Source organism: Mytilus trossulus, chromosome 1, assembly GCF_036588685.1.
Source record: "Mytilus trossulus isolate FHL-02 chromosome 1, PNRI_Mtr1.1.1.hap1, whole genome shotgun sequence".
NCBI lineage: Eukaryota > Metazoa > Mollusca > Bivalvia > Mytilida > Mytilidae > Mytilus > Mytilus trossulus.
In genome coordinates, this window is record NC_086373.1 from 89734739 (window position 1) to 89759963 (window position 25225).

Genomic DNA, 25225 nt, shown 5'->3' on the forward strand with positions numbered 1-25225 from the left:
TCAGCAAAGTAAGATTTACAAATAAGTCAACATGACCAAAATGGTCAGTTGACCCCTTTAGGAGTTATTGCCCTTTATAGTCAATTTTAACCATTTTTCGTAAATCTTAGTTAACTTATACAAAAATCTTCTCCTCTGAAACTACTGGGCCAAATTTTACCAAACATAGCCAGAATCATTATTAGGCTATCTAGTTTAAAAATTGTGTTTTGTGACTGGGCAAACCAACCTAGATGGCCGCAAGGGCCAAAAATAGAACAATGGGGTAAAATGCAGTTTTTGGCTTATAACTCAAAAACCAAAGCATTTAGAGCAAATCTAACAAGGGGTAAAATTGTTTATCTGGTCAAGATCTATCTGCTCTGAATGTTAGATGAATCTGACAACTCAATGTTAAATTGCTGCCCCTAAATTGGTAATTTTAAGGAAATTTTGCTGTGTTCAGTTATTATCTTGAATATTATTATAGATAGAGATAAACTGTAAACAGCAATAATGTACAGCAATTTAAGACTCAAAAATAAGTCAAAATGACCAAAAAGGTCAATTGACCCCCTAGAAGTTATTGTCCTTTCTAATCAATTTTTAACAATTTTCATAAAATTTTAAAGTTTTACTAACATTTTCCACTGAAACTACACGGCCAAGTTAATTATAGATAGAGATAATTGTAAGCAGCAAGAATGTTCAGTAAAGTAAGATGTACAAACACATCACAATCACCTAAACACAATTTTGTCATGAACTGTCTGCTTCCTTTGTTTAATTCACATATACCAAGGTGAGCGACACAGGCTCTTTAGAGCCTCTAGTTTGAATATATGAGGATTGTATATTGTAAAGGTTTATGTGTTCAGTTACCCTACTTTTAGAAAGATTTTATAAGCATTACAGGGTAGCTACATTCTTATTTTAAATTGATTTGAACATACTTTCAGATCGATATCTTATGAAGGAAACAGTCATCCCATTATAAAGACAGATAGTCAGGCTGATGCCTTCGTCAACATGGTAGAATGGTTCAAGAAATATCTGCAATAAAGTCAACAGTGTTGTGTATGACTTGATACCAACTATAGCATTTACCTTACATAGTAATGGTGCTTGCAGTCTAGGCCAGAGAAGTTAACAAATGTGATGTCATACCGATGTTGTGTGTTTTATAAACAAATGTGATGTCATACCGATGTTGTGTGTTTTATAAACAATTTGAAGTTGAAACAATTATTCAGATGTGATATTTTAATCAGACTACAGATTTGAGTATACACATATATATGGAGAAAATCGAAATTGAAAAGTTATTATGATCAAATAATTTACTGCACAATAATCAGTATCAGTTGATATTATGTGAATTATAACTGATGATATTTAGTTTTATCTAAATTATAAGTGGTTATTGATATTATATAAATTATAAGTGATAATTGATATAATGTTAATTATGTTTGAAAAGTGATGAAGGAATACTACAAAATGTTTGATAATTGATGAATGAATACTTCAAATGATAATAAAAATAAATGGTGCATTTATTAAGTTTTAAGATGTTCTCCATTTATTTGTGTACTTTGATATATCTTCAAAGAGGAAAAATTAGATGCTTAAATGAGGTCATTTTAGGTGTCAGCCATGGTCCATATAACTTTAGGTGTAATACCACCATTGATTTTTCCCTATTAGTCTTTGTTAAATTTGCACTTTTCAAAAAATTGTACAGAATTTATATTTGTTTCAAATAAAGAAATACTTGGCATGAGTAAAATGTTATCCTGTCCAGTTCTATAGAAAAATTTTCACATAACATTTCATTGCATATAAGAAAATAACCATCATTGGAAGTTAACCAATCAAATTTCTCCCCTTATTCTATCTGTACACAAGGTTTAGTCACCATGTAACCTCAAGATTACAATTTTTTTTATAGAAATCACAAATAAAAAATAATGGTGTTTTGAAATACCCAAGACATATGTTTATGACACAGAAATAGTTTTACTGCAATAAAATGTAGGATTAATTACCTACAACGGTCAGATTCAAGGGAATATTTTTTTCGACCTACTTTCATATACAACCAGATGTGACATACCATGATTTGGTGGTATTACACCTTTACTATAATTAATCAGCCTTAAAATCTATTCCTTATCACTGACTACTTCACAAAAGGTAAAATCTAAAAATTAAATGTGATAGTATTGCCAATGAGACCACTCTCCACCATATACCAAATGAGGTGAAGATAACAACTATAGGTCATTATACAGCCTTTAAATACGAGCAAAACCCATTTGACCTAGTAATCTATTAAAGGACACCAAATGACCAATGTAAAACAATTCAAACTAAAAAAGTAATGGCCCAATTTATGTGCAAAACAATAAATGAAAAAACAAAATATACAGAATCCAGCATCTACCAATGAATTATAGGCTCCTGAATTGCTACAGGCACATACAGTCTGTGGTGGGTTTAAAAATGTTTCTTGTTTGCCAAATCTTCCCCCCTTACATGGACAATGGTATAACAATACAACAACGGGCCTAGGTTGGTTCATCAACTTTATCAAGTTAATGTGACTTGGTATTGGACTTCTGTTAGCTTGAACTGAATAATAGAGAACAAACTAATTTTTTATAGATATGTATTTTAATTACAAATAAATAATAACAAATAAGACACAGTTGTCTGTACCAGCAGACAATAATACATTCAGTAAATTGCAACTAAAAAATGCTGAGGTTTCCTATAAAATTCAAATATCAATGTATGCAATAGTATTACAAAATTATATTTGATCTCATTTAAATCAAATAAATCATTACAAAATATAAGTTTTCAGAGCTGATTTAATTTTTAACAAAGTGCTGATGTTGTAATTAAATAGTTTTTATTTTGCTGTGGATACTGTACATGATGTAAATAGGGAAGTAAAACCTACATATAATCTTGTTGTCTTTTTTGGCTATACTGATGAAGATTGATTCAACATCTAGCATTGGTCAGGACACTTATCAATGTAAGAATCTAATATTAAAAATAAATAAAAAATACAGAAAAATGTCCACTGATTTATTTCAAAATTATGATAGAAAATTAACTTTTCTATATATCTTTTATCTTGTCTTTGAAATTTCTTTTAGATTAGTAAACCGTATTGCAGACATCTCATCATGAAAATATTATCATTTATATTAATTTTGGTAATAAAGTTTTATCCCACAAAAATATGACACATGTATATAAAATAATCTCATATTTGGTATATCTGATATGTATTCATTTGGTCAAATACTTTGAATAAATTGTACAAAATATGATAATCTATTTGAAACTAACAGTAATTTAATTAAAGACCTCATTTTATGGAAGGCAGAGAAGGATAGAAAAAAGAACAATTTTCTTTGGGTTTAAAGATTAGATCATGTTGGTTATCATATAATAGTAATAATTAATTAGTTTGACAGAACATAAGAGGTTAAATGGCCAGCATTTGCATATTTTGTGTTACTGATCATAATGGAAGACTGGCATTATGAAAATGAAAACAGGAATGTTTATGAATCTTGTGGAGGTAAAAGTTGTTAGAAGTGTTACTTAATAATAAAAACAAATATAACAATATATGAAAAACAGTATTCTTCAAATAAAACTATGAATCCCAAAGAATTTTTTTTTTAATAAAGATGTTTACAAGAAAATATGTTTTACAAATTATGATTTTTGATTTAACTCCTTTAAAAAGAAAAGACCACATGATATGCTGCAAATGACTGAATAAATATTGAAATTTAAAATGATGTCAGTTACAAACATGTTCTAAAGTACCATATGAATATAACAATAGGCAAGAATGTTTTATGACACTATGAGTGTTGATTTTTGACTCCGATTACTGAAGTTATTATTTCGTGTGCTCATATAGTGGTATGTTCCTCTGTTGAATTTAAGAACAGCTCCTTCAAATGAGGCGGGTGCATTGTTTAGTAATGGGTTCATTGCAGCCTTAGTTTTAGCTTCATTGACTGATTTATAATATCCTGAAGATGACATGATAACAGCCAGGTCCTTAGGAGTTACAGCTGTGGAACCAGAATAGATCCATTTGACGTCTGCAGCAGACCACATGGTGGTACTCTCATATGGTAATGGGAAATTGTCATTCAAATTCTTTATTTCCACAATATTACTCCTGTCAGATCCTGAAAATAATAAGTTTATGGATTATTGGATGTAATGGCTTTAAAACTAATATTAACAATGACCACTGCCCTTTCCTCGATCTTGATATCTATATCACTAACGGAAAGCTAATACTAAAATTTATAATAAAAGAGATGATTTTTCATTTCCTATCGTTAATTATCCATTTTAGATGGTGACTTTCCCTTGCCACCATCTTACGGTGTTTATATATCTCAACTTGTACAATTCGCTCGTGTATGTAACAATGTTTTAGATTTTAACGAGAGAAATTAATGTATTACGTAAAGATTATTACACCAGGGTTTTCGATATCACAAACTAGTCAAAACATTTACTAAATTTTATCATCGGTATAAGGACATCATTCGTAAATATAGCTCAACATGCAGACTTCTTATACGTTTAGGTATTTCACATCCGATTTTTTATGGAAATATTCTTTATAAAGCACAAAAATGTTAGTATTCACCACAGAAACTAACAAAACCTTTAAATAGACCTAGTAAGAAGTGATATAGTTACGATACTGTTGTCAGGTTATTAAAGATTGCATATTTTGGCATTAATATTGATTCACTTATAGGGTGCGGAACTAAACACATTTATTAAAAAACCAGGTGTTGGCATCACACAGGTTATGTTCTTCTCATATATGTTATGATGGTATGATACTAAACCCCTAACGGGAAGGATTGTGCCTGATATTCATATGATGAAATCATAATCTTTCAATCAGTTTAATTGAAGTCTGGAGCTGGCTTGTTAGTTAACTGCTAATAGTCTGTTGTTATTTATGTATAATTGTCATTTTGTTTATTTTCTTTGGTTACATCCTCTGACATCAGACTTGGACTTCTCTTGAATTGAATTTGAAATGTGCGTATTGTTATGCGTTTACTTTTCTACATTGGCTAGAGGTATAGGGGGAGGGTTGAGATCTCATAAACATGTTTAACCCCGCCGCATTTTTGCGCCTGTCCCAAGTCAGGAGCCTCTGGTCTTTGTTAGTCTTGTATTATTTTAATTTTAGTTTTGTGTACAATTTGGAAATTAGTATGGCGTTCATTATCACTGAACTAGTATATATTTTTTTAGGGGCCAACTGAAGGACGCCTCGGGTGCGGAAATTTCTCGTTACATTGAAGACCTGTTGGTGACCTTCTGCTGTTGTTTTTTCTATGGTCGGGTTGTTGTCTCTTTGAGACATTCCCCATTTCCATTCTCAATTTTATTTATGAGGATAAAAAACACAGTATCATCCATAGTCATTCCAAATGAGCAAAATTTGTATAACTAATTAGTTCTCCTCATGTTAGTTAGAAGTTTCACTTCTCATCCTTCTCATCCTGAAATTAACCATGGTTGAAAAGGTCAGATGAGCAGATAAGGTAATGTTTTATCCAATTTGGCAGATGTATCAGGTCAATAGTAACTCAAAAACAATAATAAATTAAATATAACTAAAAAGGAATTGATAAAAACAAAAAAAATCTAACCTAAAAATGAGAAAATGATAAAAACACAGTGCCTAAACAAAAAGTACAGAAAACAAAATAAAATTGAGACTGGAAATGGGGAATGTGTCGAAGAAACAAAAACCCAGACCAAAGAGAAAAAAAGAGCTGAAATCCACCAATGGGTCTTAACACAGTGAGAAAATCCTGCATCATAAGGCAAACTTGATTTGATAGTACACATTCAGGTTTTACATCATGCAAACTGTTAATTGTATTTCCTTGATTGGTTTCATATTTGTTTCCTTTGCATCAAACTTTGGTTACCTAGAAATTATATTCCCTTCATTGGTTTCATATTTGTTTCCTTTACATCAAACTTTGGTTACCTAGAAATTATATTCCCTTCATTGGTTTCATATTTGTTTCCTTTGCATCAAACTTTGGTTACCTAGAAATTATATTCCCTTCATTGGTTTCATACTTGTTTCCTTTGCATCAAACTTTGGTTACCTAGAAATTCTATCACTACAAGTCAATTTTGAGACAACTTGTTTTAGACGTAACACTTACCATCTTTACCTTGACCTTCATCTCCAGCCTGTCCATCACCAGCTGGGTTATTGTTATTGTGTGTATTAGAGCCTAAAACAAATTAAAAAGTTCAAATATTAGGAATTATTCACTTGTAGCAGACATAATTGTCATATTCTGGTTAGTAATATAAAGGGTTCCCGTTGAGATGACTAATAATGAACTATAAGTAATTTCCATACTCCTATATGAAATAAGTTCACCCAGGGACGTATATCTATATAAGTCCTTGGTTCACCACATTTGGCACTTATGTGTTTTATTATTGCAAAAAAAGATTTACCTGTACATTTATCAGTCTCCATATTTTACCAATTACAGCAGATGTATGAGCTTATAAGTTTGGTCATTAAATATATACTTTTGGTAAGAAAAAACTAAATAGAAATACTCTAAATAGGTTTAGATAAATAAAACTGCAATAGATTTAGGAAAATTGTTATTGTCATGAAACTTATGGTCATAATTAGGTTTAAAGTAACCACATGTAGGTGTCTTTTATTTGGTTCACTGGTTTTATAGGTCCCATTGCTTGTATATCTTAACAGTAGTAAGGATGATCTCCCTTTTATTAGGGTAACAAAAGTTGACACATTTGTCCTATTATTTTTATTTTAATACTCAAAGCTGCTTTTCCAAAGCCACCAAATAGAAATTAATCTTTATGCCTTTTCAAGTTTAACAAAAATTAGAGCTAGGAAATATTCCTGTAAATTCAGAAATTATTGTGCACTTTATTTATTGCTACTATTGAACTAACACAAAAAAAAAAGTAAAATCACAAAAATACTGAACTCAAAGGAAAATTCAAAACGGAAAGTCCCTATTCAAATCGCAAAATCAAAAGCTCAAACACATCAAACGAATGGATAACAACTGTCATATTCCTGACTTGGAACAGGCATTTCCTTATGTCTTTCACTATTATAAAACATGACAGAAATGTTTGAATATAGAGTATATATTAGCTAGCTCCACTTTTGACTGACAAGTATGCATCCCTGTATAGTACTTTGAGAAAATTAGAACCATTAGGTATAAAGTTGATTATTAAATCATTTACATACAATATAAAGAAAATAAAAAGATTACCTGTCCATTGAATATGAACGAGATCTGAAGGTTTCATATTTAACGTGTTTGGATGGAAGTCGTACTCCACAGCAGGGTAAGTTTGTACTATGTTACCACGTTTTCCTCGTACATTCAAATTAAATATTCTATCTGTCTGAGATATGGCACCAGCTCTTGGAGACATAAGAAACACATGACTTCTGTCTTGAAATTGTCTGCCAGTCTGGTTAGTGTTGATGTTCATACGTAGAGCAGTTCTACCTCCCACGTCAATGTAAGGATCCTGCTCTATAATGGATTGTACAAATGGATTTCTGGAAAAAAATATTTTTTCAATTTTATAATAACATTGGTTGAGTTGTTTGTTAGTTTATTTTAAATAGTAGCACTTTGATAAGGTTATATATAGTATCTAAGTTAAAAATAGATCCAAATCTATGTTGCTACTATATATTTCAGTATATACAACCTGTCTGAGGATTTTCCATGCAAAATACACAATCTGTTTTTGTTTTTTGTTTTTTATTTAAATTTTTGCTTTTACTGTTGATCACTTTGAAAACCATAATAATTAAAAATTATTGAAAGCTTTTCTGATATTTCAGCAGGAGACTGATATCTCTCCTCAAATATGTCAAAATATTTATAGGTATATCATAAAATATAGATTTTTTTTTAAAGATATACGGAGAGAGAAAAAATATTATGATGTGGTAAAAAAAGAAACATATATAGACAAATCATCAAAGAGTCTAGGTACTTCCTGTTATACATGTACCATTATAATGTATAAGTTGACTTTATTTGTGTACTAAAATAAATATTTTCACTATAATGTACTAAAAAGTCAAATCAAACCATAATAATTAAAAATTATTGAAAGCTTTTCTGATATTTCAGCAGGAGACTGATATCTCTCCTCAAATATGTCAAAATATTTATAGGTATATCATAAAATATAGATTTTTTTTTAAAGATATACGGAGAGAGAAAAAATATTATGATGTGGTAAAAAAAGAAACATATATAGACAAATCATCAAAGAGTCTAGGTACTTCCTGTTATACATGTACCATTATAATGTATAAGTTGACTTTATTTGTGTACTAAAATAAATATTTTCACTATAATGTACTAAAAAGTCAAATCAATTAGCTTCAAGTTAGATTTCTTTTAGGTTTGATTTTATTTTTAGCTGGAAGTAATCAAATGTAATGATGATGGAAGATGACATAAAGCTACTGGGTTTATTATTAAATTTATTTAATAGAATTTGATTATCTCCCTTAGTTATTCACAAATTGGTCTCTGCTAGCCTATATAGTACATTAGTTTTCAAGTAGAATGTAAAAAAAACAACTTACAATTGTTGATTTGAAGAAGAATCTGTGAAATATGGATCATAATCATCTGTTGATATGTTGTACCTGAAAAAAAGAGAACAAAATAATTGAGCCTTTGTAAACAATAACTTATCCCTCATTTATGTGGTGTCCTCTATTTCAAATTCATAAAGAAAGATTAATAGATCAACACATTCACAAATTTATTAAAAGTTTTTATTGAATGGATTTCATCTTTATAGCTAAATGTAAAGTTAAACAAGTGAAACTGCAAGCTACTGCTCACTGATGATACCCCTGCTGCAAGTGGATTATTTTAATAGTGTTAAAATATGCAAGTGTTCGGTAAACAGGAAGTTGAAATGAATCTGAAAACACATCACACAGTATAGCTGACTTGTATAAATCCTAAAACCAAATTTCAGAAATCCTTGTATTGTAATTCCTGAGAAAAATGTGATGAACATTTTCAACTTGGCTATCATGTGTAAAATCATACAAGTGTTCAGTAAACAGGAAGTTGTAAAGTGATAAATTTGAAAACTGATCACAGGGTATTACAGACTTATATAAACCCTGAAACCAAATCTTAGTAATCTTTGTACAGTAGTTCCTGAGAAAAATGTGACGAAAATTTTCAACTTGGTTATCGTGTGTAAAATTATACAAGTGTTTGGTAAACAGGAAGTTGTTGAGTGATGAATCTGAAAACGCATCAAACAGTATAGAAGACTTATATTAACCCTGCAACCAAATTTCAGAAATCCTTGTATTGTAGTTCCTGAGAAAAATGCAATGAAAAATATTCAGACAGACTGACGGACAGACAGAGGTAAAACAGTTTACCCCCCTTTTTTCATAGAGGAGCACAATTAGTTCCCATAAGAATGTCAACTGTCTTGTATATAAATATCCTCACATAACATATTTTGTCAATTATAATTTCAAGCATCTGCATGATGTCATGAAAAAAAACTTCTGTTAGAATCACAGGAGGTTTAGTTTAGCAATCAAGATTTGTTCTTTCCCGACACAATTTATTTGTGGGAACAAGATTTATAAATGTAATATCATTTATGTTAAAAATGTCATTACACCAAGGCTTCCAAAACGGTCATATATTCCGGACAATTGTATAATGTCCGGTAAAAGTCAGGCTGGGAAAAGCATGAAACGGTCTTTTGCTTTTTAGATATCAAGGCTTTTTCGGTCATTATTACATAATTCACGATCTCTTTGACCCAATATTTTGCCTTTCACAGCCACACATTTCCGGTCATAAAAGTGACATGATGATTAATTACTATCAAAACGACCCCTACTTCAATACTTTCTAATTTTAATCAAGGCTAATTAGTTTGTTGGACAGCTGAAATCAGTGAACCCTGAAATCTACCTGTTCAGGTGACAGGTAAACTATTTTCAGTACCGGACATCGTATAAATTGATCGGTCTATTAACAATTATTTTTAACATTTCAGCAGTTTGTATCTTATTGATTTAGTCCAAAAGATTAAAATTATAAGAAATACATTTATAAACATTATTTGATGAAAAATTAAAAAAGGTTTTAAATGAAAAATCGTCAGAACTACGTAGTATGAACTAGAATACAAGTGCACATGTGCACAGGTGGGAAGTTTAATTATGCATCCTACATTTCTTCATAAATGCTAAAATTATCATTGAAACCTGTATCTAAAGTTCATTTGAAGTATTTTGTTGAAGAAAAAACGTGGAAAGAGCTTCTTCACTCAGTCGTGCTTTGTAAATGTACATGGATTTTACGTACCCGTATATGGTCCATGTTTTACCATTTTCATGTCAACATCCGGTTTAAAAACGAAAGTAAAGTTTTTGACAACATCATTTTGCCCAAATAAAGAGACTAAGGCAGATATGAGCACGCTGATGTGCACACTTTAAATTATGCACTGTCTATTTAACAGTTAACGTCAGAACATCAATTCATATCAAAGTAAAGTTTAATAAACGTTTTTTTAAATCAATGTCAGTCATTGGGATGGCCATCTGATTACTATAATATATTTAAATTGCCTTTTGGGACTTAGTCTTAGGGATTAAAATCGGGATCAGATATAAAATGTCCGGCTGGCATAAATATTTTTTGGAAGCCCTGCATTATACCAGAAAAAAATTCAGTTGATATCTAAGACAGCAGTGGTTACAAAACTGATGGAGACAACCTCAATCTAGATATCTTTTTAGAAACCACTACAATTAGGACCATTTGTATTACTTTGCAGTCCAAAAGGGTAAAACTGTAAAACAAATTCAATGTAATTCTCAGTTTCAGAAGTTTGACTGCCAGTATTAATATTATCAGTATTCATGCAATATAGTTTTTAAAAATAAGTTTATGATGTGCTCAAAGTCCTGTCAATATTTATTTTTTTACCTCATTCTGAAAACACATCTTTTTGCTTTTGCTGAAGGAAAATAAGGCAATGTCCATACATAACTATTAGCTCTACCATTTACTCCATTACCCAGATGGTTAGACCTGAAAAAGATATCAAGACATGTGAATACATACTATATATGACCAGATTATGCTTTTGAAAATTTAATGCATTAAAGACTGCATGGTTCTTTCAAAGTCACACTATTAACCTACATACTGATACCTAGAATACCATGACTCTATTAAATTTCTGTAGGATCTCCACTCTATCATGTACATTCTAAGAACACTGGTACTTTTTACTCTAGAGGCCTTAGTGGGTCTATATCTAAATAAACTATATACCTAGAATACTGTGCTTCTTTACAATCTGGTTGGTCTAGTTGAACTAAACATTCTTTCTTTGTAACAACAGTAGCATCATATGGTACAGCCCATCTATAGGTCAGTCCACCTTTACTCTGTGCATTACATGCTGCCTCAGTAGTATATGCTAAAATTTAAGATGTAGTTTTTTAATAATTTACTAGCATAAGCTTTTACTTGTTTGATTATGTTTCACTTGACATCAATGTTATCTATGAATATAGTTTTACGTCCAATTTTACTGAAATACTGTGAAAGTACTTTTATTCGTGGGGTACCAATTTTCGTGGTTTTCGTTGATGACTTTATCCACGAATTTAAGTGTCGAATGAAATAAAACAACCATTGTCCAAATCAAGACATGGAATTTGACTACTGATATGATCTAGAGAATATGGCAAAATCTGAGAATACTTTTAATAGCAGTCACAGAACTACAACTGCATGCAGGATTATACCCATTTAATCTTTAATAACCTAAACTGTACAACTTTTGATCTTTTCATTCTCATAAAAATATTTTTGATCGATGGAAGTCAGATTTTCGTTATTATAGTATATGCTAGTATAATAAAGTGTTCATTTTATATCTTCATAGTTCTCGTACATATGGGAAATAATAATTTCATGCTGGGCTTGATTTTGATAAGAATTATTTGACAATTCAAGATACGTTTACAGCATTTGTTTATATTACTGTTTTCTTTAGGTGACATGTTTATGGCCTAGTCAACACCTTTGATGGTCTTTAATCTGTTGAACACTTTATCACTACAATTTACACGGGTCAATGTTTACTTTGCAATTTCCTTCAATCCAGACTCTTTGAAACTTTCGTTTCTAAAGGCTTTAATTTTTCAATTATTTTTTATTAGAAAACTAAAATCCACGAATTTAAAAACCCACGAACATGTTAATACTGCTAAAACCACGAAAATTGATACCCACGAATTAAAGTACTTTCACAGTTGTACATATTTCGGTAATTGGCCAGCTGAAGCCTGTCTCCTGGTTTTTAGATTTTCTTCCTGAGTTGAAGATCCATTGGTAGCCTTTACCTGTTTTTCGTCCTGTTGTTGTCTCTTTGACACATTCACCATTTCGAATCTAAATTTTATATATTCTTAGCATTGATTACCTTAGCCGTATTTGGCACAACTTTTTGGAATTTTGGACCCTTAATGCTGTTCAACTTTGTACTTGTTTGGCTTTATAAATATTTTGATATAAGCATCACTGATGAGTCTTATGTAGATGAAAAACGTGTCTGGGATACTAAAATATAATCCTGGGACCTTTGATAACTATTTTCTAGCATTAATTTATGACTTTATGAAAAATATTGGTTCTGATTATGAATGTGTTCCTCACCAGGTGCCTTCTCTAAAAAGTTGCTGAATTGTATCCATTGTCCACCATTCTGAGTACATTGGGCTTGATTATTCCATTTTGAATAAGGACGTCTGGCACCATTAGGTGTGTAAAGTTCTACACACTCATGGTACATTTGTGTATTAAAACTATTTGACTTGTAATAACTGAAATAAATTCATTATAATAATATATTGTTAACGTTAACTGTAATTTTCTCATTTTTTTAATTTTTAGCTGTTTTTAAAGTTCTTTCAATAGAGAAACACTGTGTCAAATGGTTCCAAATATCTGATAATAGAATGTAGTACAAGAATAGGAATAGAGTGTCTAAATCATCCTTGTTGTTCATATTGAAATTGTTGCAAGAATAAAATAGAATAATTAGACATTCAATAAGAAACAAATAAAATCACTTTTAGAAGAATATGCATTAGATACCCATTGTATATAAAAAAATATTTAATCCATAGTTTGTTATGTTCACCAATTCAAACAAGTACAAATATAACCTGAGGACAGGGGACTCTTACAATATTTACTTTAATTGTGAATATTAATGATCTTGTTGTTATTTTTATTTTTATTTTCATTTCATTTTTGTAATGTCAAATACTTTAAATATGTAGTTTTATGGCAATAAAGATTTGAATTGAATTGAATATAAACAATTTACTTAGATGTGATAATTAAAGTCCTGTAATATTGGAATGACAACTAAAAATTTAAAATAGAAAGAGAGCTTTTTTATAACCTATCTTAACAATAATGTAAAGTTAACTCCTAATGTTGTGTTAAAATCAAATGAGAATTGATAAGATTGATTGAGGATGGATACAATTATACCTCATATAACATTTTTAGCTTAATTTATAAGTAGAATACTCTTATTAAAGCAACTTATGTCACAACAGATACAACGTTATTGGAATGGACATCAACTTTTTTATGACAAAGATGGTTGAAGCTTATATGATGTCTGAACTGTTCATATAGGCATAATGAATAGATTTTGCAGCACATATGAAAAACCAAACTGCACAAATGAGCATTTTAATTTGCATATAATTCTAACTTGAATCTTATGAGATTCACATGTGCATCTCGTGTGCTTGGGTTAGTTATTTCTGTATGGGCCAGTAATGAATGTAATGAATATGGTATCTTATTTTTTCCTTTCAACAATCAAATAAAAAAACTTTGGTCAGAAAATATTTAATCTACTGAAATTGAATAACTTTGATAAACATTTGGGTTGATGATAAACAGAAGTACTGAATAACATCAATATTTGTTTTTAGTATTTGTTCAAGAGATTATATTTTGTTATTTGAACTGTAACACTTCCTATTACAAACAAGTTGAACTTTGTGTATCCTGTATTGATATCCCTGTAATAATCACTTAATCTTCACATAGGATCTACCACCTACTTAAAATGTCATTTTATCTGTACATCTGATTATGCTACTGTTTCATAATTTAAAAAAAATGTATGCAATCCAAGAAATGGACACATGATTTCTAAAAAAAATACCATAAGATGATAGAATCTCATTTCAATCAAATTCAAAATCATGTTTTATAATATGAATAGCAATAGATTCCATTGGAATAGGAACATGCAGTGAGTGATCTAACCAAAACAACAAATATAACAAATATAATAAAATTGAGAATGGAAATGGGGAATGTGTCAACGAGACAACAACCCGACCGTAGAAAAAAAACAACAGCTGAAGGTCACCAACAGGTCTTCAATGTAGCAAGAAATTCCCGCACCCTGAGGCGTCCTTCAGCTGGCCCCTTAACAAATATATACTATTTCAGTGATAATGAATGCCATACTAATTTCCAAATAAATTGTACACAAGAAACTAAAATCAAAATAATACAAGATTAACAAAGACCAGAGGCTTCTGACTTGGGACAGGCACAAAAATGCGGCGGGGTTAACCATGTTTGTGAGATCTCAACCCTCCCCCTATACCTCTAGCCAATGTAGAAAAGTAAACGCACAACAATACGCACATTAAAATTAAGTTCAAGAGAAGTCTGAGTCTGATGTCAGAAGATGTAACCAAAGAAAATAAACAAAATGACAATAATACCACTTGATTATAAAAATCAGAAACAATGAAAGATGATAACTCTCTATACATCAGCTTATAGTTTGTTTCTATGTATGTTGCATTGTACTTTGTTTTTTGTTGCCCTTAAGTGTTTCTGTTGTTTCGTTGTTTTCCTCTTATACTAGATCACAGTGTTTTCCTCGGTTTTAGTTTGTAATCTGGATTTGTTTTCTCTCAATCGAGTTATGACTCTTTTAACAGCGGTATACTACTGTTATCTATATACAAACCTGCACATGGAAGCATTTTCTGCAAGTACTGCAATATCTTTCCATGGAGTAGGGTGCCAGTAGGGGAAATAATCCCTTTCTTCTGGACATTCATAACCATAACGATTACCATTTGGATTCTCACGTGTGTAAATAGCACTGCTGGTCCCCAAGCCATTGTTGGTTTTTAGATTTTGATCAGCAGTAAAGAGCCCTGAAAATATAAGTTATACTTTACATATGATACACTTCAAATGATGGTTCTGATGTCAAAAGTATCAGCCATGCTACCCTATGATGTCAAAAGTATCAGCCATGTTACCCCATGATGTCTTATCATTCAGCATGGCATTTTCAGCATTAAAATTTAAAGAAAATAATTCTACATCGATAAAAAACATATTACAGATTAAAAAAAATTAAGGTCCATAACCCCAAAAACAGACGATTTTTACTGAACTAAAAAACAATTTTATTTAGGAGCGAGCTGATTACCACCTCTAGTGCGTTAAAACCTGTTGGTGGCATTTGGCTGTTATCTGCTCTTTGGTTGGGTTGTTGTCTCTTAGGCTTTCCCGATTTCCATTCTCAATTTTAACATTTATTTTATACAGATATAATATCAAAGCATGAAGATCCCATTTCCAAAACCCATTCTATTAACAAATAGCATTTTTTGGCTAAACATTGCGAAAATTCTACTGCTTATGTCAACATTTTGCATGTTTGCATGCATAATTCATTAATCCCTTTAAATTCAGTGTCTTTGCCAACAAAGCAAATGTCAAAAAGACTTTTAAATTTCTACACTGTTCACACATTTTACAAGAGTTATCTTCCCTACCTCTATTACGCTCCCTGACAAAGCATTTGTCATACCATTCCCAAGGTTCCTGGAGAACTTCCTCTTGTTGGACAGCATTGTTTTTACGAGCTGTTGTTTGTGCCTGGGTTTCTGTCAAACTCTGTGGTCTGTTATATGCTTGTGTATTAGTATTCTGTCCATTTCTAAGGGTATCAGCAGTACCTACAAAAGAAAATTGGAAACCTTGTAAGAGCAAAATTACACAAAGTTAACTGAAAATTGTATGCACATATGCTAGCAATTAGCACAATTGAAATGTTGTGATTCTTCCAATAATTATAGAATATATAGAATATATATGTGGTTGTTCATATTGCTTTTTCAAATCATTTAAAAAGTGTTGTATCATTTTAAAGGTTCATGTTAATTTCAATGGAAAAGATCTGAAAAACTTGTAAAAATGTGTCATGTGGCACTTTAAGAAATATCTGGAAAAGTGATATTTAAACCTTCTATTCAAATTTCATAGAAAACTATTTGCTAAGACTAATTTTATTGTCAAGAAATCAAATGTGTCATCGGACAACAACTACATGATAGCATTATACAACGTCGGAAGGGGACGATAAATGGCTGACCCTTGTTAAGAGAGAGCCATATCTCTTGCACTTTAAAGACACCCTTGTAGATTTCGAAAAAGAGTAGGCTAATGCCGCTACAAGGCAGCACTCGCACCCGCAAAGTGGAAAGGGATTAATATAAGTTGCAAAACTTGTTTCCCAATCCACTCTAAATAAATATGTTTAAACTAGCATTATACAAATGCAATTTTTTTTTGTGGTCAAAATTAAAATACAAAATGTTGGAAAATAAGGCTCTTAATCCATTTTGTCATTTATCATTACAAAGTTAGATTTACTAATGGACATTTGCTATTATTCAGAACTATAGTAGCACTTACACCTAAACTGTTAAAACAAATGGAAACTCATTGTTCATAATGGTTAATCAGTGTTTTGTAATTTTACAAACAAAAATATCATACTTTCAAATGAGTCGTTTCAAAATTTAACCTGGTTAAAAAATGAGCAGAAAAAACTTGAAATTTAGCTTGTTCATGATAATGTTTTGTGTGTACCTGTTGGTGTGTTCACATCGTCCTGACACATGTACTGTAGGATCATGTGACAATTCTGTTTCTGTGGACTGGTATCTTCATTGCCTCCACAGCCATGCTGATTGGTCCATTCAAGCTCAAGGAAACTCTTCCCTGCATCATTATTTAAACTTTTAAATGGACCACTTTGGAAATATTTCTGAAAAAAATAGTGACACTGTGAACTTATGTGTCTTGATAATTACATCTGTGTGATGAAAATTCCTTGACTCTAATCAGGGGCGGATCCAGCCATTTTAAAAAGGGGGGGGGGGGGGGGGGGATCTCAACCCAGGATAAAGGGGGGGGGTCCAACCATAAGTCCCCATTCAAATGCATTGATTGGCAAAAAAAAAGGGGGGGGGGTTCCAACCCCCAGAACCCTCCCCTTGGATCTGCCACTGCTCTTTTATTTTGTTAACAAGCAATATTGCATCAGAAAACATAATGTCCATAAATGTGGCATAAAAAATGATTTTATTAAAAAGTTGTTAAGTTTGGTTTTAACTTATATAATTTTATCCCTTTGCTTTCTGATGTGTATGAAGTATCCAAATGTGGTAAGCTTCCGATTGTTGTTAACACACTTACAAAAGTACTTAAAGTTAGGTAAACCAGAGTTCATTTTATCATCATTATAATAACTAGATATGACATCACTCATCATAGATACCAGGATATAAACCTATATCATTAAAATTCTCATCCTATGTTTGAATCATTTAATTCTTTTTAAAATCTTTCTTCCATACAAGGAATATAAACTGTATTTAGTATCAGTATATTTAACATCTTATATAAATTAGGTAGACTTTTAACTAACTAAAATTTAAATAACCAGTGATACATTTGCAAGAATTTTGCCCCCAAAAAACGTTACAAACTTGACTTTGAAATCAGATTTAAAAGATAAACATTTATTTAGATAAATTGAGGCATTGATCTGTTAAGCATCCTGTGATTATTGTCTATAAGGAAGTCCTGAAACTCTAATAGCTTTTATAAAATAATCTTATTTAGAAAACATCCTTTACAGAGATACTAATTCCCAAATAGGTTCATGTGATGCATGTTTCACTGTCAATTCTGACATTTACGAAATGAAATAAACAACTATGATGTGTGAGAAAGTTGACAAAACATAAAGAAAAAAATAGGCTTAAAAGATTTAAAAACACACAATGTCATGTAACAAGTGATTAAAGGCATGAAGTCAATACAATAATTATATGTGAAAATGATGTTAAAAATAATGTAATACTGAATAATATCTCTATTCAATACTTAAAGAAAAATTACCTGTCAACAAGGCCTACCTGGTAAGAATTTCAAATCAGTGAATTTAAATATTGCTTGTGTAAACTATCGTCAAGTTTCATTGCCAAAATGTCATTTAATCTTACAACAAGAATGTGTCCATAGTACATAGATGCCCCACTCGCAATATCATTTTCTATATGTTTAGTGGACTAAGAAATTGGGGTAAACACTCTAATTTGGCATTAAAATTAGAAAGATCATATTATAGAGAACATGCAATGTTAGATTCACAAAAGGTCAATCCTGGTCATGAAAAGGGTTGTACTTTGCAAAAAATTATACCATTCAGATGGACAAAATGGTAATCATGGTTATGTCTTCACACAATTTCTCATTTCTTGCAGGAATATGGAATGGTTTTGATATATCCTTGATATAAATCTTCAAATATGCATGAAATAGTTTGATAAAAACAGAAAATGACAATCATAAATTAAATAAATTAGAGGTCCAACCTGGACTTAACAGTTTGGGCAAAAATGAACACAATACTCAAGCTTGATACAGGTCTGAATTTGGATTGTAATTAAATAGTCAACATACTGTATTATAGGTTTCTGAATAAATGTAGCCAAAGAACTTGAAATTGGTTATATGAATTGCATTTATATTCAATTATTAAAAGAAGTCTTTCTCTTTTGCAATACACTGTGCTGTTGCGTAATACTTTTAAAATCTGTACGACTATAAACAAATGTATTTGAAATTTATGAAAATCAAAAGGGAGATTTGTACACCAATAGTGCTATAAATAATTCACCAAAGTTTCATGAGAACTGCTAAAAGTATTTTGAGTTATTGTCCAAAAACTGGAAAATCCCCTCTTTTTTAATGAATAAAACCCCATAACTCAGATATGTAAAAATCTATAATTTACAAAATTGTAAAGGGAGCTTAAAAATCAACAGTTATAAAAAAAAATTAAAAAAAATTGATAAAACCCCAAAACTCGGAATAGTTAAATCTGAAATTTATAAAAAATAAAAAGGGAGCTTAGTCAGTAGATATAAACAATTCACCAAGGTTTCATGCATATTTGTTAAAGAATTTTTTGAGTTAATGTCTACCATGTCCACGAATAGAAGGACAAATCGTCAGCAATTTACCATAACATGTCCCATAAACGGGTGTATAAAAAAGATGCGGTGTGATTGCCAATGAAACAACTTTCCACACAAGATCAAATGATGTAGTTTCAGAAGCAACTGCAGGTTATCATACAGCCTTCAACAATGAACAAAACTTCAACCTTTATTGTGGAGCTAAATGAGAAACAAGCACATGTATTTATAATTACATGTTTTACACGAGAACAGAATTAAATTTTGATTTTTTTATCTATGTGTTGCTTTATATACATGCATATCATTTGTACAAATCAATATTTACCATCCTGTACTGTTCCCCTTCATTATTAGATGGGTTTTCTCCCTTGTCACCAACATTATAACCTCCTTTGTTATTGTTCTAAAATTACAAAGAAAGAAATATAATTGCATACATGTATATGACTGATAAAAAAACATTTAATGTCGTCTCATTAATTTTCTAAGATGGTTACCCCTTAAACAGAAAAATTAAACGCCTTGAGTCACAGCCTGGGTCCAAGTGGACAATAAGAATAGGTATATAATATGTTTTTATCTACAATTAAACCTGATGAGAATATAGATCACTACAATAAAGAAATACTGTATTTTTGTTATATAGATTACCTGTGAATCAAACACCCTGTTTGCATTTTTCCTATTACCAGTTTGTTCATTCAATCTGTTATTTGATCCTCTAGGCATATGAAGATAAATATCTGCAAAACACTGTCCAAATAACAAGACACTTATGACCATAAACTGAATCATGGTATTACCTACAATGAAAAAAATATTTTTTAGCAATTGTTTATTTAGCAGAGTAAAGCATACACAATTTAACTTAAAAGTGACACACCAAGCAAGAAATTACTGTCAAATTCACAAAATGTGGACACATAGATATGTCTAGACTGTTTAAGGTGGTACCTAACACTACAGGGAAATAACTCTTTGAAATCAGCTAAAAGTTTTAATTACGTTGTGTTGCTAAGGCAATATTAAGCTTTTCAATGATTAAAACTAGTGTTTGTCAAAATGCTATATAACCAGTGTAAATTTTCCAAATCCACCTAAACAATACCATATGTTTCAAAGCCAATGGACTATGACTCAGATGGCTAGCCTAAATAATCTCAATGGGAATGAAAGATGTAATACAACTGCCTAAACGATCATCTTTGATTTTATATTGATTGTTTCTCTTAAGGTTTATGACCTATTCTGTAGCCATGTGAACTATGAAATTTTCAAACTGCAATTAGTGTTAAAACAGCAAAGATAATGAAAAATAGAGATGGCCATGTTTAACATGAACTAATATTGACTAAAGGGTAAAATCTTGCAAAGCATTATCATTTATTGTTTCATTGCATTTTATAGAAAAAGGGGATTTAGTGGCAAATAAAACCAAAATTTTGTAAAAAAATCCAGAGACTTTAATACTTAGATTTTTGTTAAAAAATATTAAACATAGATAGCTAACTTGTTTTTCTACGATTTGCTTAGCGTTTTCTTTTTACAAAAAATCTAATCAGACTGTAGCTAATAACTTGTGTTCACACCCACTAAATGAAAGCATTTTTGTTCATTTTGAAAAATTATCTTTTATTAAGTACATCTATTAAAATGTATGGATAAGAATCAGAGTAATGCATTATGATGCAGGAGTGAAAGGACTAAATAAAAGTCAATTAACCTTAAATTGTCAAATTATCTGGTTTAAAATTCATCAATCCTAATAGTACTGTACATGGAATTTGATTTACCCCTTGATTAGATACATATATATTTTTTTCGTCTTGGGTTATGTTATAGCAGAGACATATAATACATGATTCATATGTCTGGTTATAGATAGGTTTGAATTGTTTGTCTGTGTCATGAAACTATATTATCAAAAAAGAAATACTTGGCCTAAATTATGAGATTTACTTTTAGTCGAGTAGCAAGTATCAAGTTGCAAAAAGCGAGTATCAAGTTATGAAAGGTGAGTATCGAGTTATAAAAAGTGAGTAGCGAGTAACAAAAAGCGAGTATCGAGTTATAAAAAGTGAGTAGCAAGTAACAAAAAGTGAGTAGCGAGTTATAAAAAGCGAGTATCGAGTTATAAAAGTGAGTAGCGAGTAACAAAAAGCAAGTATCGAGTTATAAAAAGTGAGTATCGAGTTATAAAAAGTGAGTAGCGAGTAACAAAAAGCGAGTATCGAGTTATAAAAAGTGAGTAGCGAGTAACAAAAAGCGAGTATCGAGTTATAAAAAGTGAGTATCGAGTAACAAAAGCTATCATTTATATTTTTGGTTTTTCAATGAATGATCATCTCATGGTTTGTTTCCCTTTTCATTACTTACTAATTCTGAAGGCTTTCAATACAATTTGATACCATGCTATTTTATATGAATTCATTGCAAAGGATAGTCGTTTTACTTTATTTATAAATCACTCTAAATCAGAATAAATGTTTTTATTTCGTCATCTAACCTGATTATTTGTTTATAGTTTGCTTAGTATCGACCCGATGAGTTAAAACTTAAAAGCTGTTCTCTTCAGAGTTTTACTTGGTTGTTCTTATGTTGTGCTGTACCGGTAATGCCACTGTCCTATGTTAGAGGAAAGGGACAGATCCTGCACATACTTTTAACCTCCCTAAATATATATACGGTTTCCTAACTTACCTGTTCCAAGTAAGAAATCTATGATTTTTGTTGTCTCTTGTTAATGTAATTCATATATACATGTTTTAACATTGATGATTTCGTATTTAAATCTGGGTGTTGTTTAATCTCATCTGAATTGTTTTACATGTGAAGTTGGGGGATTACAGCTTACTTTGCGGCACACGCCAATGCTCCATGTTGAAGGCTGTTCTGTGACCTATAATTGCTTACATTGAAGAGATTTTGTCATGGATGGAGATATGTCTCATTGGCAACCAAAGAGGGGAGCAAGGGGTTTAACTGTTATGCTGTTATGGGGCAAATTGATTCTTTGTTATCTGTTATTCTGAAAATATATTTGCTGTTAGCTGTTATTGTCTTATTCATTGTTAGCTGTTATTGGACTATTAGGGTTTTTGTTATCTGTTTTTGTGATAATATATTTGCTGTTAACTGTTATTGAAAATTGGAATGTTAGCATTTTTTTTTGACAGCCCATATTTGGTAGAAATTGAAGACTGTTGAACATTGGGGTCTACCACTAGTAATATTGTGGTCCCGTATTCGGTGAAGGATTTCATTAACATATATACCCATCACAGATCAACACATAAACATATTAATATCAGTGAGGTCAAAGGACAATTCCAGTATAATTCATGAGGATTATCCTTTGTAATAAAATTCATGTTTTATGAACGTGTAGCTTGTTGTTCGGTGTGAACCAAGGCTCCGTGTTGAAGGCTGTTTTTTTTTACCTACAATGATTTACCTTTATAAATTGTTACTTGGATGGAGAGTCTGTCTCATTGCACTCATATACCACATTTTCCTATATCTATGTATTTAGAATCATTTTTTTTTGTCTGGGGATAATGTTCCTTGTTTCCCGTACGTACATATTAACTTCGAGCATTTCTTTATATGACAAAAAGGAAAATATATGGCCAGGGATATCTGATGAGGATCTCAATTAAGAACTACATGTAGGTCCTTACTACCAATATTAATATGCATTTTTTAACAAAACTAATACAGATATAGTGTATGTTTCCTGGATTATTGCTTAACGTTTTGATAAATATTCTCATAACTAGCTAATTTGTAAATTTATTCATAAAAATACGAAGTGTAATTATGAAAAATCTTTTATTCAAACACAAATATACAAATTGAAATTAAAGCATCAGTCCTCCCAGGAGTTATGTTGTTTCGTTTTCCAATACAAAACACTAGCATGTCAAGAAGAATACTAATTAGACTTGTATTATTTTTAATTTTTGTTTCTTGTGTACAATTAGGAGTTGAGTATGGTGTTCATTAGCACTGAACTAGTTCATGTAGTATAGATATTTGTTTATGGGCCAGCTGAAGGACACCTCCTGGTGTGGGAATTTCTCTCTGCATTGAAGACCTGTTTGTGACCTTCTGCTGTTGTCTGTTCTTTGGTCGGGTTGTTGCTTCTTTGACACATTCCCCATTTTCATTTTCAATTTTAATTCATCTCCAAACAAGCGTTATGGTATGGTTATAAAAATATTCTTTTACAATGGAACAAGTAATGAAATTCATCACCTATATCATTACTAGAGCAAAAATTACAGTCATAGGTTTTGAATCCAAAAATTACTATTTAAAGTTCCAATTGAGGATAACATATTATAAACCTTGTCATAAGTTTACAAATTCAAAATTTAATTTGAAAAGTAAAATTCTTTCCTTGTATCTAATTTCGAATATAGTCCCTAGTGTTAACAGTGGGTTACTTGCCAATAATTTTTATACCCCTTCCAAATTTATTTCTCCATGTTTAATGCCTCAAATTGTAAGTTGGGGGGTGAAATTACACTGTAAAAAAATTTGGGTCCAGAATTTTACAGAAAAGTAGTGATTTGGTCCAGCTGAAAAAGGTTAAAAATTAGCACTTCGGAAGCTGTCAAAAGATTTCAAGACACCCTAAACATAAAATTGTCCATATTTTGAGTTAGAGGCGATGAAGTTTTCTATAATTTTGATATAATTTGTCCCAAAAGTAGTACAACACACTGTAAAAATTTCATTGAGAAAGCGCAGGTGGGAATTTTTTAATTTTCATTTATGTTCTAAAAGAAATGCACTACGAATTAATTGTGTTCTCGGACCACATGATCATCTAGGGATAAGGTAGTTGGCTGTGACACAACGAAATGGGCGTAAGCAAACTTAAACACACATGGGGGTCTTGCAAAGTCGTACTGCATTTATAAGAATGATATGTATTTTAGTATATTACTTTAACATTAGTTCTTTCAAAATGGCAAACAAAATATATCAATTTAAATTAATGAATTAAAATGAATATCCTTTGCAATGGACTATGATGCGCTCATATAAAAATGATAAGTACCTTTTGTTACTCGCTACTCACTTTTTATAACTCGATACTCGGTTTTTGTTACTTGCTACTCACTTTTTATAACTCGATACTCGGTTTTTGTTACTCGCTACTCACTTTTTATAACTCGCTACTCACTTTTTGTTACTCGCTACTCACCTTTTATAACTCGCTACTCACTTTTTATAACTCGATACTCACTTTTTATAACTCGTTACTCACTTTTTGTTACTCGCTACTCGCTTTTTGTAACTCGATACTCACTTTTTATAGCTCGATACTCACTTTTTGTTACTCGATACTTGATACTCGACAAAAAGAAATCCTCCTAAATTATATTCTACTTTCATTTTATAGACAAGGAAGCTTACCTGATTGTTTACACTGCCTGGTGTACTCTACTATGATACTGCAGTGTTGTTTTTAAATATTTGATTATCTTGTTGTAAATTCTATAATAACTCAATTGTTCTGTCCAGTGGTTCTGTCTGTTTGATCCATTATCTTTTTTTTTCACTTCTTCATGACCTCATCTATAATAATACATGAATTCATGCGCGTGAAAGTGGAAGTAGAATAATAACACGAAAGTGACATAGGTATACAACCAATTCTGATTTTCAGTTTTCAAAATAATATCTAAA

At 30.9% G+C, this 25225-nt stretch overlaps 2 protein-coding genes across 2 annotated transcripts in view; one reads left to right on the top strand and one right to left on the bottom strand.

The window, feature by feature from the left end:
- LOC134689775 (acylamino-acid-releasing enzyme-like) overlaps positions 1-3683 on the top strand; it is a 35607-nt gene extending 31924 nt beyond the window's left edge. Inside the window, exon 23 of the mRNA XM_063549748.1 lies at positions 939-3683. Coding sequence (XP_063405818.1) covers positions 939-1041 — 103 coding nt within the window. The 3' untranslated portion in view covers positions 1042-3683. The remainder of the gene's footprint in view (positions 1-938) is intronic.
- Positions 2637-25160, bottom strand: LOC134689784 (protein DD3-3-like). Its single transcript, XM_063549757.1, has 13 exons — positions 24953-25160; positions 20177-20328; positions 19851-19928; positions 17124-17301; positions 16025-16207; positions 15202-15394; positions 12840-13006; positions 11448-11595; positions 11097-11201; positions 8699-8761; positions 7353-7648; positions 6240-6311; positions 2637-4208 (listed from the first exon to the last, which is right to left on the bottom strand). Exons 2-13 carry the CDS (start codon positions 20318-20320, stop codon positions 3865-3867), a joined length of 1971 nt encoding a protein of 656 aa, XP_063405827.1. The 5' UTR covers positions 20321-20328; positions 24953-25160; the 3' UTR covers positions 2637-3864.
- Between the last annotated feature and the right edge of the window lie 65 nt (positions 25161-25225).